The sequence below is a fragment of the Miscanthus floridulus genome, chromosome 1, assembly GCF_019320115.1.
Source record: "Miscanthus floridulus cultivar M001 chromosome 1, ASM1932011v1, whole genome shotgun sequence".
Classification (NCBI taxonomy): domain Eukaryota; kingdom Viridiplantae; phylum Streptophyta; class Magnoliopsida; order Poales; family Poaceae; genus Miscanthus; species Miscanthus floridulus.
In genome coordinates this window covers 128,803,289-128,815,722 of record NC_089580.1, presented here as the reverse complement: position 1 = coordinate 128,815,722, position 12,434 = coordinate 128,803,289, and the positions used below count along the sequence as shown (strand labels likewise).

Genomic DNA, 12,434 nt, shown 5'->3' with positions numbered 1-12,434 from the left:
CCACCCATGCCCATCAAACAAAAAAGAACGTTTGTCACCCATGATATTTTCCAGCAAATATCTGACATTGCATAATCTCCATTTATTTCTCAAATATTCATATGAATTTTCTAGAAATATGAAATTTAGCATTCACATAAAGTTGGAAAAACACCCCCGTATTCCAAAGAGCTCGAATGACACCGAGGAAGGTTTCCACACAAGCACAGTAGACAGTAGTACAGTACCCATCCACAGCCATCAACATGTCCCTTGTTTTTCATTTCATGCGGATGGCAAAGGGAAATTCACCCTGCTGTAAGATGTGATGTGATTGCTTCCAGAACGGTGAAATGCATTGAACTAAATCACACAGATCAGATCCATGGGAGCTTTAAACACACCACAAATTCACCATCGTTGTAAAAATTACATCAAGGGAAGCGTTTGATACACTTCGTGAATCGTGAGTATATATAATAAACACCAGCGATCATGGGTTCTGTGCGGGAAAAGGGTAGGAGGGGTCAAGTCAAATAATACGCACGAAGCTACAAATCACAACAAAATGCCCTTGTTTCCCCTGCAGTAGCACATACCAACTTCCCATTACAAAGTAAGGATACACACACAGCTACCCCTTAGCTAGTCGTCCTAGTGTACATGGAAGGGGGTGAAAGTGAAACAACTAAAACGTCCTGGAATACTTCTTGATTTCGAACAGGATGGAGGATATGGACACCAGGTCCTTGTTGAGGGCAGAGCCGCCGTTGATCCTCTTGACACACTCGGTGAGCCTGGTGTAGTATAGCAGGAGCTGCGCGAGCGTCGCCCTCAAGATCTCCATCCCGCACAGGAAGTTGCTGAAAGATGTGATCACATCATAGTGCATCAGCTCGATCGCGGCCTTGTACCGGCTCGCGAAATCCTTAACCAGTGGCTCAACTTCGGCAATGCTGGCCTTCTCCGAATTCGTAGCCGTTTCATCCGCTGATACAGTTTTCAAGGATGAAATGTCATTCGAAAGTAAGAAAGAAAAAGGGCATACAGTTGCCAAGAGATCTCAACTCACCTGGACGAGATTTGACGAATTTGATCAAACCACTGAACTGCTCCAGGAGCAACTCTTCCTGCAGAAATATGCATGCATTGTATCAAGAAACTTCGGTAGAGTTTTTTTAGGAAATGCTAGTGTATTATTAATGCGTACAAGAAATTGGACATGACATGAACGTCACAGAAGTCCTTGAATGAACAGAGACAAACTGCAGCTCCTTCTAACGTCATTAGCATTAAACACATGAATTTTTATGTGTTGCCACTTGGTAATAGCAGTCAATGGGCTTATCCTAGTTTACTTTGTACAAATTTGCCATATTTCATTCTGTCACGAAGCCTTGGCAGTCGTATAAGAAGCCACTACCCCAAGTAGATTTATGTATTTATTTGTTTGAACTCTGGAAGTTCCACCAGCAAGCTAAAGAAATGCAGTAAGTAGTATTCTGCCATACGTTCAAGCTATATTCATTTCAAAAAAAAAAAGGAAAAAGAAAAGAAAGATGTTCAAGCTATAAAACTGCATACCACATATATTGCGATGTTGCTCTTAAGAACCTCCTCGAAGTGTTGTTGTGCCTTCCCACCCTCAGTTCCAGCTTCCTTTATGTTGATGATAAGGTTAAATTTGAATAAGGCAATTGTAGTATCATTTTATAAATTTCTAACATACTGGGAAGTTACTATAACAGAAAAGGTTGCCATTTAAAATCAGGCCAAGAATTTCTACCTTTAAAATGGAAATTGTTAAATCATAGTTATTTATCAGAAAAATAGTTTGCAACTTCGGTTTAGCAAACATCTTGGCCAACTTAACAAGCAAGTCCTCAATTGCCATCCGCAATCGCTCCAAATTTAAATCAAGCTGCACATAGAAGCCAAAATTTGAAATTTCGATGAGCTACAGAGTGTACTTATGGCATGCGGTGTGGGTGAAAGAAATTCTGCAGACAGTAAACAATTTTGTTTATGTGATCAACTAACCTGACCGTCCCCATGTTCAACATTGAGATGAGCTAGAGAAGCCGTAAATTCAGCATATCTCCTTGTAACATAGTGCGGATGGACATCATCCTCCCAAAGAGTCTTAATATTTGCATTTCGCAAGCTGTTCAAATGCAAGTCGAACACCATCTTGAAGCGAGGCCAGAGTGACATATTAACCTGTCCATTGTCCATAAATTGTGCTCTGTCATTCAAAATAATGGAAATGGAGCAGAGGAAAGACTCACATAAGGAGCTAAGAATGGATTCAGAACTAACCTTGTCTAGGTAAGAGTCCAAACATGGGATTCGCCGCTTAAACATGATGAGCTGCACAAAATACATATTCCATTGAGATTTAGCTAAAACTAGACCAGCTGCTTGCACCAGTTTATGCACTAAATGAAAGCAAATAAATTTTCCGATTAAATATAATGTTTAAAAAGAAACACAAAAAAAATACAAAAAAAGGGTAGATTTTCAACTACATGGGACTGTAAGACAATCCAATACATACAGTTTAATCTACTGTCTCAAACTAGGTGAAAACTGATAGCTTCCAACCAACCAAACAGAGAAATTGGATGGGTGAATCAATATCTACCACAAAATTGATCACAACTCACAACCACTGTGAACAGAAAACACAATTGTCCCCGGCTTTATTCTTAATAAGACATATAAATGTCGATATCACTAGCTGTTCCATCATAAGGTAAATCAAAGTTCACCTGGTGCTGATGAATTATTCTGATCATAAGCATTATGCCAATTGCATCATAACAGTTCAGGAGTACAGCATTGAAATGTTCATCTACAACTTGAATCGGTCCTGAGGGGGGCAAAACAGAAACAGACAACTAAAATTAAAAATCATTTGCAGTCAGCATAACAGAAAATATGCTAATCTTTCTACAGAACTTAAAAAGACCCTAATATGCTCCTTAATGGGGAGAACTATATTATGATGAAAATAAGAAACTCGGCTTAGTGATATGGTAGCTAAAAAAAGTAAAAAACTCATAGATAATGCAACTAATCAGATCCTGTTTTTTCTCCTCACTCATTGGATGTATGCATGAAACTTTGATACGTGTATCACGCATATGAGATTGATACATTAATGCAATTGGTATGTTTGGAAAAATAGTGCATGAAAGCAATATTGGACACGCAAGGTAAGGGCAACATGCTAGCAGTTAAATATAGGTGTACTCTGCACAAGATAGAAATAAAAGTGAAACAAACTTGATGGAAGCAGGATGAAATACCTGCAAATATATCATGGAATATGGATTCTTCGCCAAAGAAATCATCAGTAAACAGGTATCTGCAGTTTGTTTATATATGTCACACTAGCACTTTATCATCATGAATATAATAAAATGTGGACTAGATGGCAACCCAAGGCTTACTCTGAAGTGGCAGTATCAATAAGAAGTTTCTGCAAGCTTCTGAAAAGAACTTCATATGAGTATTTATGTGACTTCGCTTCAGCTATATGAGGTATCAATGCTGGCTGATCGTTTTCCTGGTATAATAAAGAAAGCGAAAAACAGAACTTACACTACTATGCTTGGTACTTGGTAGTTTGAGCAAATAAATCCTTCAGCAACAATATACAGTTCAAAAGATTAAAAATAAATAAATGCAAGGCCACATTGCAATAAACCAATAAAAAATGCTTTATCTCAAATCTTTAAACAGTTATATTATTATAATTACTACCGCTTTGTGGGTGTAAGTACAGATACAGGCAAGCTGAAACTACAGATATGTAAATAATCAAACAGTTTGGTTTGAGCATAATGGCCTAATGGGCTATGCTCTGATGGCAAATGCTAAACTTCTATTGGCAAGCTTTGTCCACAAATTAAACATCTTATTAACAGGTGGAAAGTTCTAATTAGTTGCCACTACCACAATAACTGAGTTAAGCTCCCACTACCATGATTGAGCCACTTATGAACTTCAACTTCAAAGCTCTGAACATTATGTCATTATCTGAATGGAAGTGGTAATAAGTTCACCTTTAAAATGTTTATTCGTTCACCCAGAGCAAACACTGAAGGACGGGTTTTCAGAGGTTCTTTTCCAATGGAGAAAATGAAGCCGGTGCTTCTGGTTTCAACACCAAGCAAGTCGGTCGAAGTTGCTATGTCCATCTGTAGTTTCTCCAATGCTTGTATGTAAGCCCAAAAATGTGCACTTAGCACCTGAAAATTGGTAGGAATAGCAAAAAAATCTAAAAAACGTCAAACAACTAAAGTTGGTCATGCACACATGTATAGGTCTTTTATTGTTCCCTTTTCTGCTACATGGTAGCAGACTTACAAAGTTTCAAGTGGAAATTAGAACAACGCTGACGTATATGAAGGTTGGTGCCAGAAAACTAAAACAAGTAATTAGCACAGGAGCAGAAAGAAGCAAAGGCAGGCAGGAACAGATGCCAATGCTCCAGGTCCCAAATTGGGTAAAGCGGTATATCCTCAACCCCCAAGTGAAGCAGTCTATTCAAACACATAGCAACCCCCTCTTGCTTTGATCAAGAGAAGTTTATAGTCTAAGTTTGAACCCTTAGGCATTAGCGGTCAGCGGTGAAACCGAAAAGAGAGGGGGCGTTAGGAACCCCCCCCCACCCCCACCCCAAATTTGCAAGCCCAATACGCAACACCGACCCTCCAAGTCCCAATAGGAGGCTGCTGGGAAGGCGCACAGTCACAATGCCACTGCACAGCAGGCTGATCCATAAGGATTGGTTGAACCTTCTCATCTCACTTCAGAAAACCATGACACAACCAAAGGGATAACAGCTAGCAGGGTAGGGTGACTGTGGAGGCAGGTGTGCAGTGATGGATGGTAGCTTGCCTTCAACAGCGATTGATGAAATCACGAGTCATGGCACCAAACAAGTGCAACATACTGAAGTCAATCCGCAGTCTGGTGCTTATCGTGCTCAGCCTCAGCAAGTAGCCCGTGTGGATGAACTAAGCCCATGTTTATCCCAAATTCAGTTCTCTATTTTCTTAATTAATGCAAGGATCTGCAAGTTATGTATATCTACAAAGCATGGTTAAACAAAAAGTAAGACACAGACACTTTATTCTTTTTACCAGAAGATTGAAGGTACTGGGTACATTTGGTGATGTACAAGGGCAAAATAATTTGGCCCATCAAAATGCAAGTGCTTTGGTAGCCAAATGTGGTCTACATTGCCAAATGCGGGATTGTAATCTTGATAACTGGTTCCACTATTTTTTTGACCCGAAAATACAACAGGGGAGACCCCCACTGTAAGAGATTTTTATTAATTTTAAAAAAGAGGAAAAAAACTGTACAAATAAAAGAGGGCTAAAAGAACTAAGCCACACAACCAGCAAGAGGGCAGGAGAAAAACTGGTTCCACTATTGTTAGTACTTTCTACTTTTGGAACTGCAAGCATCATAAGAAACCTCCACACTACCTACTACCAAATGCAATAAGAAGACTGCTCAAAAATCAAAACACAATTGGACAAGGGGGTTACGTTGACTGTGTGGTACTCATTCAGATCACATTGCCTTTAACGTGAGATTCACCTTATTCATGGTGTCAATATACGCCGCACGAACTTCTGCATATATCTCCTTAGCATGTTCCTTAAGGAAAATTATCGTGTACCTGCATTTGGATAGCGTTATGGCCAAAAGTTAGAAATTACACAAAAAGAACATAATAACACAGATACAGCACATAGCTATGAAATAATTTAACCACATGGGCTTCTGCAACATTCGAAAAATTTTATATTCGCACAATAAAGGTATAAATAGGAGCTAGCTATTAAAAATAGGCCGGCAAATAAACTGGTGGAATGATTTGTTGAATGGTTCACTAATCCAACCGGTGGTTCATAAGCCAAACCTGGCAGTTTGTTGATACAATGTTAGCATTTAAATATGTAATTCATACTTGTCAACAAATGCTACCACTTAAGGTTTTTATTCTCCACATAGACAACAAGATCTAAACTTTAACAAGCTATCTGTCAAGTTTTTGTTCAGTCCTCCATGAGTAAGACACTACTGATGACAGCCTATGCATGGTTACCGAAAATAGTAGTATGACTTTTCCATAGGTATATGTAGACACACATACTATCACCGCAATCTAATGCGCCTTTGATGCAACCTCCCATACCACCATTGTCTGTAATGTCCCTACAGATATCTTGAGGTGTTTCTGAGACCTTTGTACATGAGCCTACATGTATGAGTGGTTTCCATAACCATAAGGAATGATGCGGAACTTTCTCCACAAGTTAAAGTTGGTAATTTAGTAGGATTTTATACCACAAACAGATGAAACGACCTACATTTTTACAGAGTTGAAGATTATGTAGTACAGATGAATTTCTACTATTTCTAAACCGAGTGATTCGGTGGTCCGTTTACGGGCCTGGGCTGATTTGCTTTTGTCTGTCTGTTTTGGTCCTGGGCCAATTCTTCATCACCATCCATGTCTCCTCCAAGCAGTCTCAGCCACCGCTTCTCCTCCTTCCCTACGACCGCTACACTGAAAAGATCTGCGCCACTGCCCGTTGCCCTGCAGCCTACCCTTTCCTTCTTCATGAATCATGATTATGAGGATGCGCCATCTCAGAAGCAGCAGTGGCATGAATTATAATATTGAAACCATTATTTAGTTCACAGAACTTTGCAGAGACATGGTGAGCGAGACAGGTACCGAAAACATAAACAACAGTACAAGGCTACAAGCCAATTAGGTGTTTGATAAGAAAAATTGGCATACTTGTATTTAAGAAGAACACTCTGCTGTAGAATCTGAATATTAGTCTTTGGTTTTCTCAAGGCATAGAACTTTTGGATGACAAACTCGAAAATCTGCATGAAAAGTTGGACATGCATCAATAACTCTGTGCTGTAGCCTTATACTATTTAAGAAGAACACAGATAAATAATCAGTGAGGAAAAGGTTCAATCATAGATTCCATAATAACTGCCATGTATTAATGCAAATTAAACGAAATATCAAAAAATCATGCTTATTCATGATAGTGTATTAGAAGGGCGGGCCTGGTGCAAGCGGTAGAGTCTTACCGCCTGTGACCGGAAGGTCCCGGGTTCGAGTCGCGGTCTCCTCGCATTGCACAGGCGAGGGTAAGGCTTGCCACTAACACCCTTCCCCAGACCCCGCACAGAGCGGGAGCTCTATGCACTAGGTACACCCTTATTCATGATAGTGTATTAACTAGTATGGCTATTATGGCTTATAAGTGACACTCTCCGATAGTAATCCATTTGGTTGCAAGATATTTTGCTGCTCACACTTCACCATGAACGAACATAGTGAAGATAAAAATTCAAAGAACAGCACAGGAACTCTAATCAGAAAGGTTTGATAACTCATTATCACTCCAGATCATAGCATCTCACTGCAACTAATTGTCCATCATCACTTGCATATAACAATTATAAGTTCCTCATCCTGCAAAGAGATTGCAAGTTGGAACTTGTAGCTATGTGCCACTGGCCCTAGGCTCCAATTGTCAGTGACATGTGTTACCCAATTCATATACTACTGCAGTGCTACTAAGTTTGTTCCCTTTTCAATATGACTTAGATACATATGGCAAGTTTACCATATGATCTGTCAGTTAACAACCATCATGCATCAAGACAGCAAGATGCACTAGCTCTGATAGTCATATCATGCTGACAAAGCATAGACATGGGAAACCACAGAAGGAAAATAAATAAAGTGGGTAGATGATTGGCCAACAGAACTTAAGAACCAACAATTGTTTTTCAGACCTTTGAGACAGCTTTCTGTCGTAGTCTCTCAACCTCAGGCTGAACATCTTTTAGAGCCTTGGACGATTTAACCATGGGATCAGCATCAATGAATTTGATTTTTTTGCTTAGAGTCTCAAGTGTTTTCATATATTCATCATTGACCTGCATGGTTGTTGAATAGAATATTTTCATAAGTCTATTAAAGAAAAGCTCATGAACACTGCTCCAACTACAGAAGAAGCTATGCTGGTGGAGCAACACGGTAAATCCGTGTGGCTTGTTTTTTTCTCTTAACGTAATCCATGTGACTTGTGATATGTCAAAACTGACAAAGAAAGTCTTGTATAGGTAAAGAAAAACAGTGAAAGATTGAGCGAACCAATATATGCAACAGCAAAAATAATGTCACCAAAACAGATACAGTATCATCTAAGATAAGATATGCTTCACTAGTAAAATGGTAATTTATAGGTTTCTTAGAGAAGCAAAGGGATAAAATAAATGATCCCATCATTTAAATTTAACACACTAACCCAAATAGCAGAAAGTTGCATTATTCTTATTCGTTGCAAATGAATGCTATACTAATTCCAGAAAGGACTTTGATCATAGAATAGAATAAACTAAATCAAATCAACACTGTAAAAATAAACACAAAAACCAGTAATGTCGAAAGTTGGCATAATTAAAGAGTGTAAGTAATAACCTCTCCATCAACAATTATGTCAATCATTCTTGGAGGTACTATTATATCCTCAACAAATTTTGACAGTTTAGACTCTGCAGCCTGCAATTTGTTTTCCAAAAGAGAAGAGCCAACATAAGGATCATAAAGATAGCTGAACATGAAGAAAAGAAAAATATTATGCATAAAAGCTATGAATACTGGGACCATTTCGAAAATGAACTATTTATGAGTTCTGATGGACCAGAGGATAGTGCCTCCACTTGAAATATTATGGAACTATTGCTTCATATGATTTTAAGACATCTCATTTCTAAATTCTAATAAATGTGAGCCAGAAAGCAAAATTGTGTTATATGTGATAGTAGCACTTATACTTAGTCATTGGTAAACATAACACCTAATAAGAAACATCATCTAATCTAATATTTTCCTAACCATGTCACTTTCGTAGTTGCGTGCACAGACTAGAACACCAGCTAAAGGGATAAGAAAGGTAAACCATAAAACATGGGAGATGGACAACATCATGTCCAGCATAAAGCAGCCTTAACAAAGGAACTAATGGCAAATGAAACCTAAGAATGAAATATACAATATATGCAGTGAACCAGACCTTACGATTTTTCAGCTTTAATCCCATGTCCATAGATTTCTCCTGAAGGACCTTTATCTCCGAACTTATGGAACCAATTTCTGTCTACCACAGAAGTCCAAACATTGAAATATGACTTAGTAAAGAAAGGAGGGCCAGCATCTTTTATCTAAAGGTGCATACATACAGAGAACCAGTAAAGCCTGAATAGTCTGGCATTAAAAAGGGTATTTTCCATTACATTTAAAACAAATTATAAGTCTCGAACCATTAATAATCCAGAAAAGGTGTCATCCAGAGTACATCACTGAATCCGCTAAATGGATCACATAAATTGAAATTATAATCCTTACATAACTCATGGAATGCAGAAGATAAAATGCAGAACGTGTTGTGCATAGCTCCATCTCTATTATAGTTACTACATGACATGTTCAATGTAACAATCTAAGTTCAGAAACAATTAATTGAACTGCTAACAACAAAAAAATGCATAGCCCAAATTTGACATAGGTTGTGCACAGCTACTCTCTTGGCTATCCAGCATGTACAGGAATGTCTCATGTAGTATTAACACAAAAAAAGGGATATGTAATTACCTGGAATCCAGTCAGAACCGTTTCCATTTGTGACAAAATATTGTCACAATCGTGAATTTGATCATGCAGAGAAACTAGATTTTCACTTTCCTTGATGTAATCCTACAAACAAAAGGAAGACAGAACTTCTTAATGCCAAGACAGTAACCACTAGTGATTTCTTTTTCAGCAGCGCTATGAAATCTCAGTAGTCCCAAGTCCATTGTCTACAACATAACTTCACTACTCTTGAACAACTGCTTGGTGATTCAGCATAAAATATTGATTAAGAGAATGATCATATCAATTCAACATAAAGTTATTCAACAAATCAGGTTGAGATTCTATCAACATTTTAATTGCCCAAAGCATAATTGGCATTAACTACTTAACAAAAAAGAGATAAGTGATAACAATGCCTAAAACAATCACCTGTATAGAATCCAGCTCGATTTGGCGTATGTTATTCTCGACGCCTTTTGTGTATTCACGCAGTTTGATGCCATTGGCCAGAATGTTTGCGACTTCCTGCGTATGTTTAGAATGAAAACAACAGTGATCATCAAGAAAGAGGCAAGGGAACATGTTTCATACAGCGTGCTGGTACCCAAACATTGCGGCAAGCTCAAAATGGCAGCAATGCAATCCACTTACTTCAAGGTCTCAGTAAGGAGTAAGCTGACTATCTAGTACTATACAGATATCATATATTGTAAGCTGGAGTAAAACACGACACCTGATCATTCTTGCAGTTGTCAAGCTCCTGCTGCAGCCCCTCCAGGGACTCGTCGTCACTGGCAACGATGAAGCAGCGCACACTTTAGAATTGCAGTGGTAGAACGATAGGGACAGCAGACAGCACACGACGCAATCCGAGACAGAAGAGCTGGCGATCGTAGTACCTGGTGACTTCCTCGTCGACGGCGAGGTCGCCTACGAAGACCCCGAGATCAAACCTGTCCTTGTGCCCGTCGAGGGTCTCCGCAGCAGGGACGGCCGCCATCTCGGGTCGGAGATCGCCGGGGCGGGCGGCGGACGGCGTCGGCCGGCTGGCTGGCTGACTAGCTCCGATCTAGATCTGCCACCGGTAGCGGGGACGAGGGCTGGGATCGGATCGGACGGGTCCCCGTGAAATGGAGGAGGCCCGGACGACCTGTCGTCGGGTGGGTGGGAATTGGAACTTGGAAGGATGTGTTGGGTTGCACTTGGGCCTGTGGTCTGTGCCCGTATCTAACTGCAGACCACGCGGCCAGTTAATTCTTCCGGCCCATATAACCGTATGCTTAGTTAACATATTTGGCCATTTCAGCCCAAGTTCTTTTTTTTTATTTTTGGTCTTGATGACTGAATTTAATTTTCTCTTTTTTCTTTCTTGTTTATGCCTCATTTTAGTTTGTTTATTATTGAATTTTAATTACTTTTTGCAAAATATAGTGTAGACACAGTTCTCACATACATGTACACAAGCTCATTTTTATGAACGCACGCACGCGTCCAGACTCTATGAGTACTTTTGAAAAGGCTAATACGACATGTCTCAAAGTTGACGAAGTTACCATAGGAACCTCACGATAGATGGGCATGTCGCCTAGCGGCTATGATTATACGACGCATATGCAGTAGATTTGATTGTAGTACACGAGAGCCACAAAGTTTAATAGACTAGATAACATATGGAATGTTTTTAATTGAAAACATGTTTATTTCTTTCCGTAGTTGGTTTCTTTCTCTCTCTTTTTTGTTAGCTTATATATTATAAAAAAAACATATAACATTGCATGTGAACTAATGCAACACCAAATTTTAACATCATAAACTAGTGGAACATTCAAAACATTTTAACAAAATATCATATGAAAAATACTATATGAGTAATAAATAGGTAGACTAAGCGTAGCTTAGTTAGTTAAGCTGCCTACCAGGCATCCATCGATGGATAATTCCAAAGTACAGATGCTAAGAAGCTTCAAATTTGTCGTCACTTAACTTGAGAATAGTTTTAACAACTGTCACAACGAGATTCACTTTGAGATATACAGATTTAAGTTTTCAGCAATAATGTAACCAACACTGGTGTCAGTACTCAACTCACTCATGACATGGGCGGGTCGGCTGTTCAATGACCTAGAGCTGCTTCTCGTCAGTGCATAGGAACCACCCACGTTCGCGCTGGCCGAGCGCGATGCAAATTGGCAACGGGCGATGTTGGAGGAGATGAAGGCGATCGAGGAAAACGAGACTTGGGAGCTCGTCGATCCACCTCTAGGATGTCGTCCGATCGGCCTGAAGTGGGTGTACAAGGTCAAGCAAGACGAGCGCAGCGCCATTGTCAAGCACAAGATGCGCCTCGTCACCCGAGGCTTTGTCCAGCGCGAGGGCATCGACTTCGAGGAAGTTTTTGTGCCGGTAGCGCGCATGGAGTCTATCCGACAGCTGCTGGCTTTGGCAGCAGCGAAGGATTGGCGCATCCATCACCTGGACGTAAAATCGACCTTCCTCAACGGCGAGCTACCAGAGACGGCCTTCGTTAGGCAACCTCCGGGTTTCGTCGTCAAGGGAGCAGAGCACAGGGTGCTCCGACTACGCAAGGCACTCTACGGGCCACGGCAGGCCCCGCGAGCGTGGAACGCCAAGCTTGATGCCACACTGGGCGAGCTTGGGTTCACACAGTGCGCAACCGAGCACGCGCTCTACATGCGGCGATGGAGGAAGGAGGAGCTCGTCGTCGACATGTATGTGGACGACTTGATCGTCACCGGCG

General features: G+C 40.1%; 1 protein-coding gene across 1 annotated transcript; it reads right to left on the bottom strand.

Moving 5' to 3' along the window:
* Nucleotides 1-337: 337 nt before the first annotated feature.
* On the bottom strand, nucleotides 338-10,814 carry LOC136541035 (vacuolar protein sorting-associated protein 52 A-like). Its single transcript, XM_066532981.1, has 19 exons — nucleotides 10,576-10,814; nucleotides 10,410-10,467; nucleotides 10,106-10,201; nucleotides 9,695-9,796; nucleotides 9,117-9,200; nucleotides 8,522-8,602; nucleotides 7,834-7,977; nucleotides 6,812-6,903; nucleotides 5,599-5,680; nucleotides 4,050-4,235; nucleotides 3,435-3,550; nucleotides 3,291-3,349; nucleotides 2,751-2,851; nucleotides 2,299-2,349; nucleotides 2,020-2,199; nucleotides 1,766-1,900; nucleotides 1,564-1,638; nucleotides 1,052-1,109; nucleotides 338-969 (listed from the first exon to the last, which is right to left on the bottom strand). Exons 1-19 carry the CDS (start codon nucleotides 10,674-10,676, stop codon nucleotides 668-670), a joined length of 2,103 nt encoding a protein of 700 aa, XP_066389078.1. The 5' UTR covers nucleotides 10,677-10,814; the 3' UTR covers nucleotides 338-667.
* Between the last annotated feature and the right edge of the window lie 1,620 nt (nucleotides 10,815-12,434).

Excerpts from the sequence above, each read along its gene's own strand:
- LOC136541035 (XM_066532981.1), bottom strand. The coding sequence starts at position 10,676 with ATGGCGGCCGTCCCTGCTGCGGAGACCCTCGACGGGCACAAGGACAGG. Across the intron at positions 9,797-10,105 it reads TCGAGCTGGATTCTATACAG|GATTACATCAAGGAAAGTGA; the intron begins GTGATTGTTTTA and ends TTTTGTTTGTAG. Across the intron at positions 2,350-2,750 it reads GAATAATTCATCAGCACCAG|CTCATCATGTTTAAGCGGCG; the intron begins GTGAACTTTGAT and ends TATTTTGTGCAG.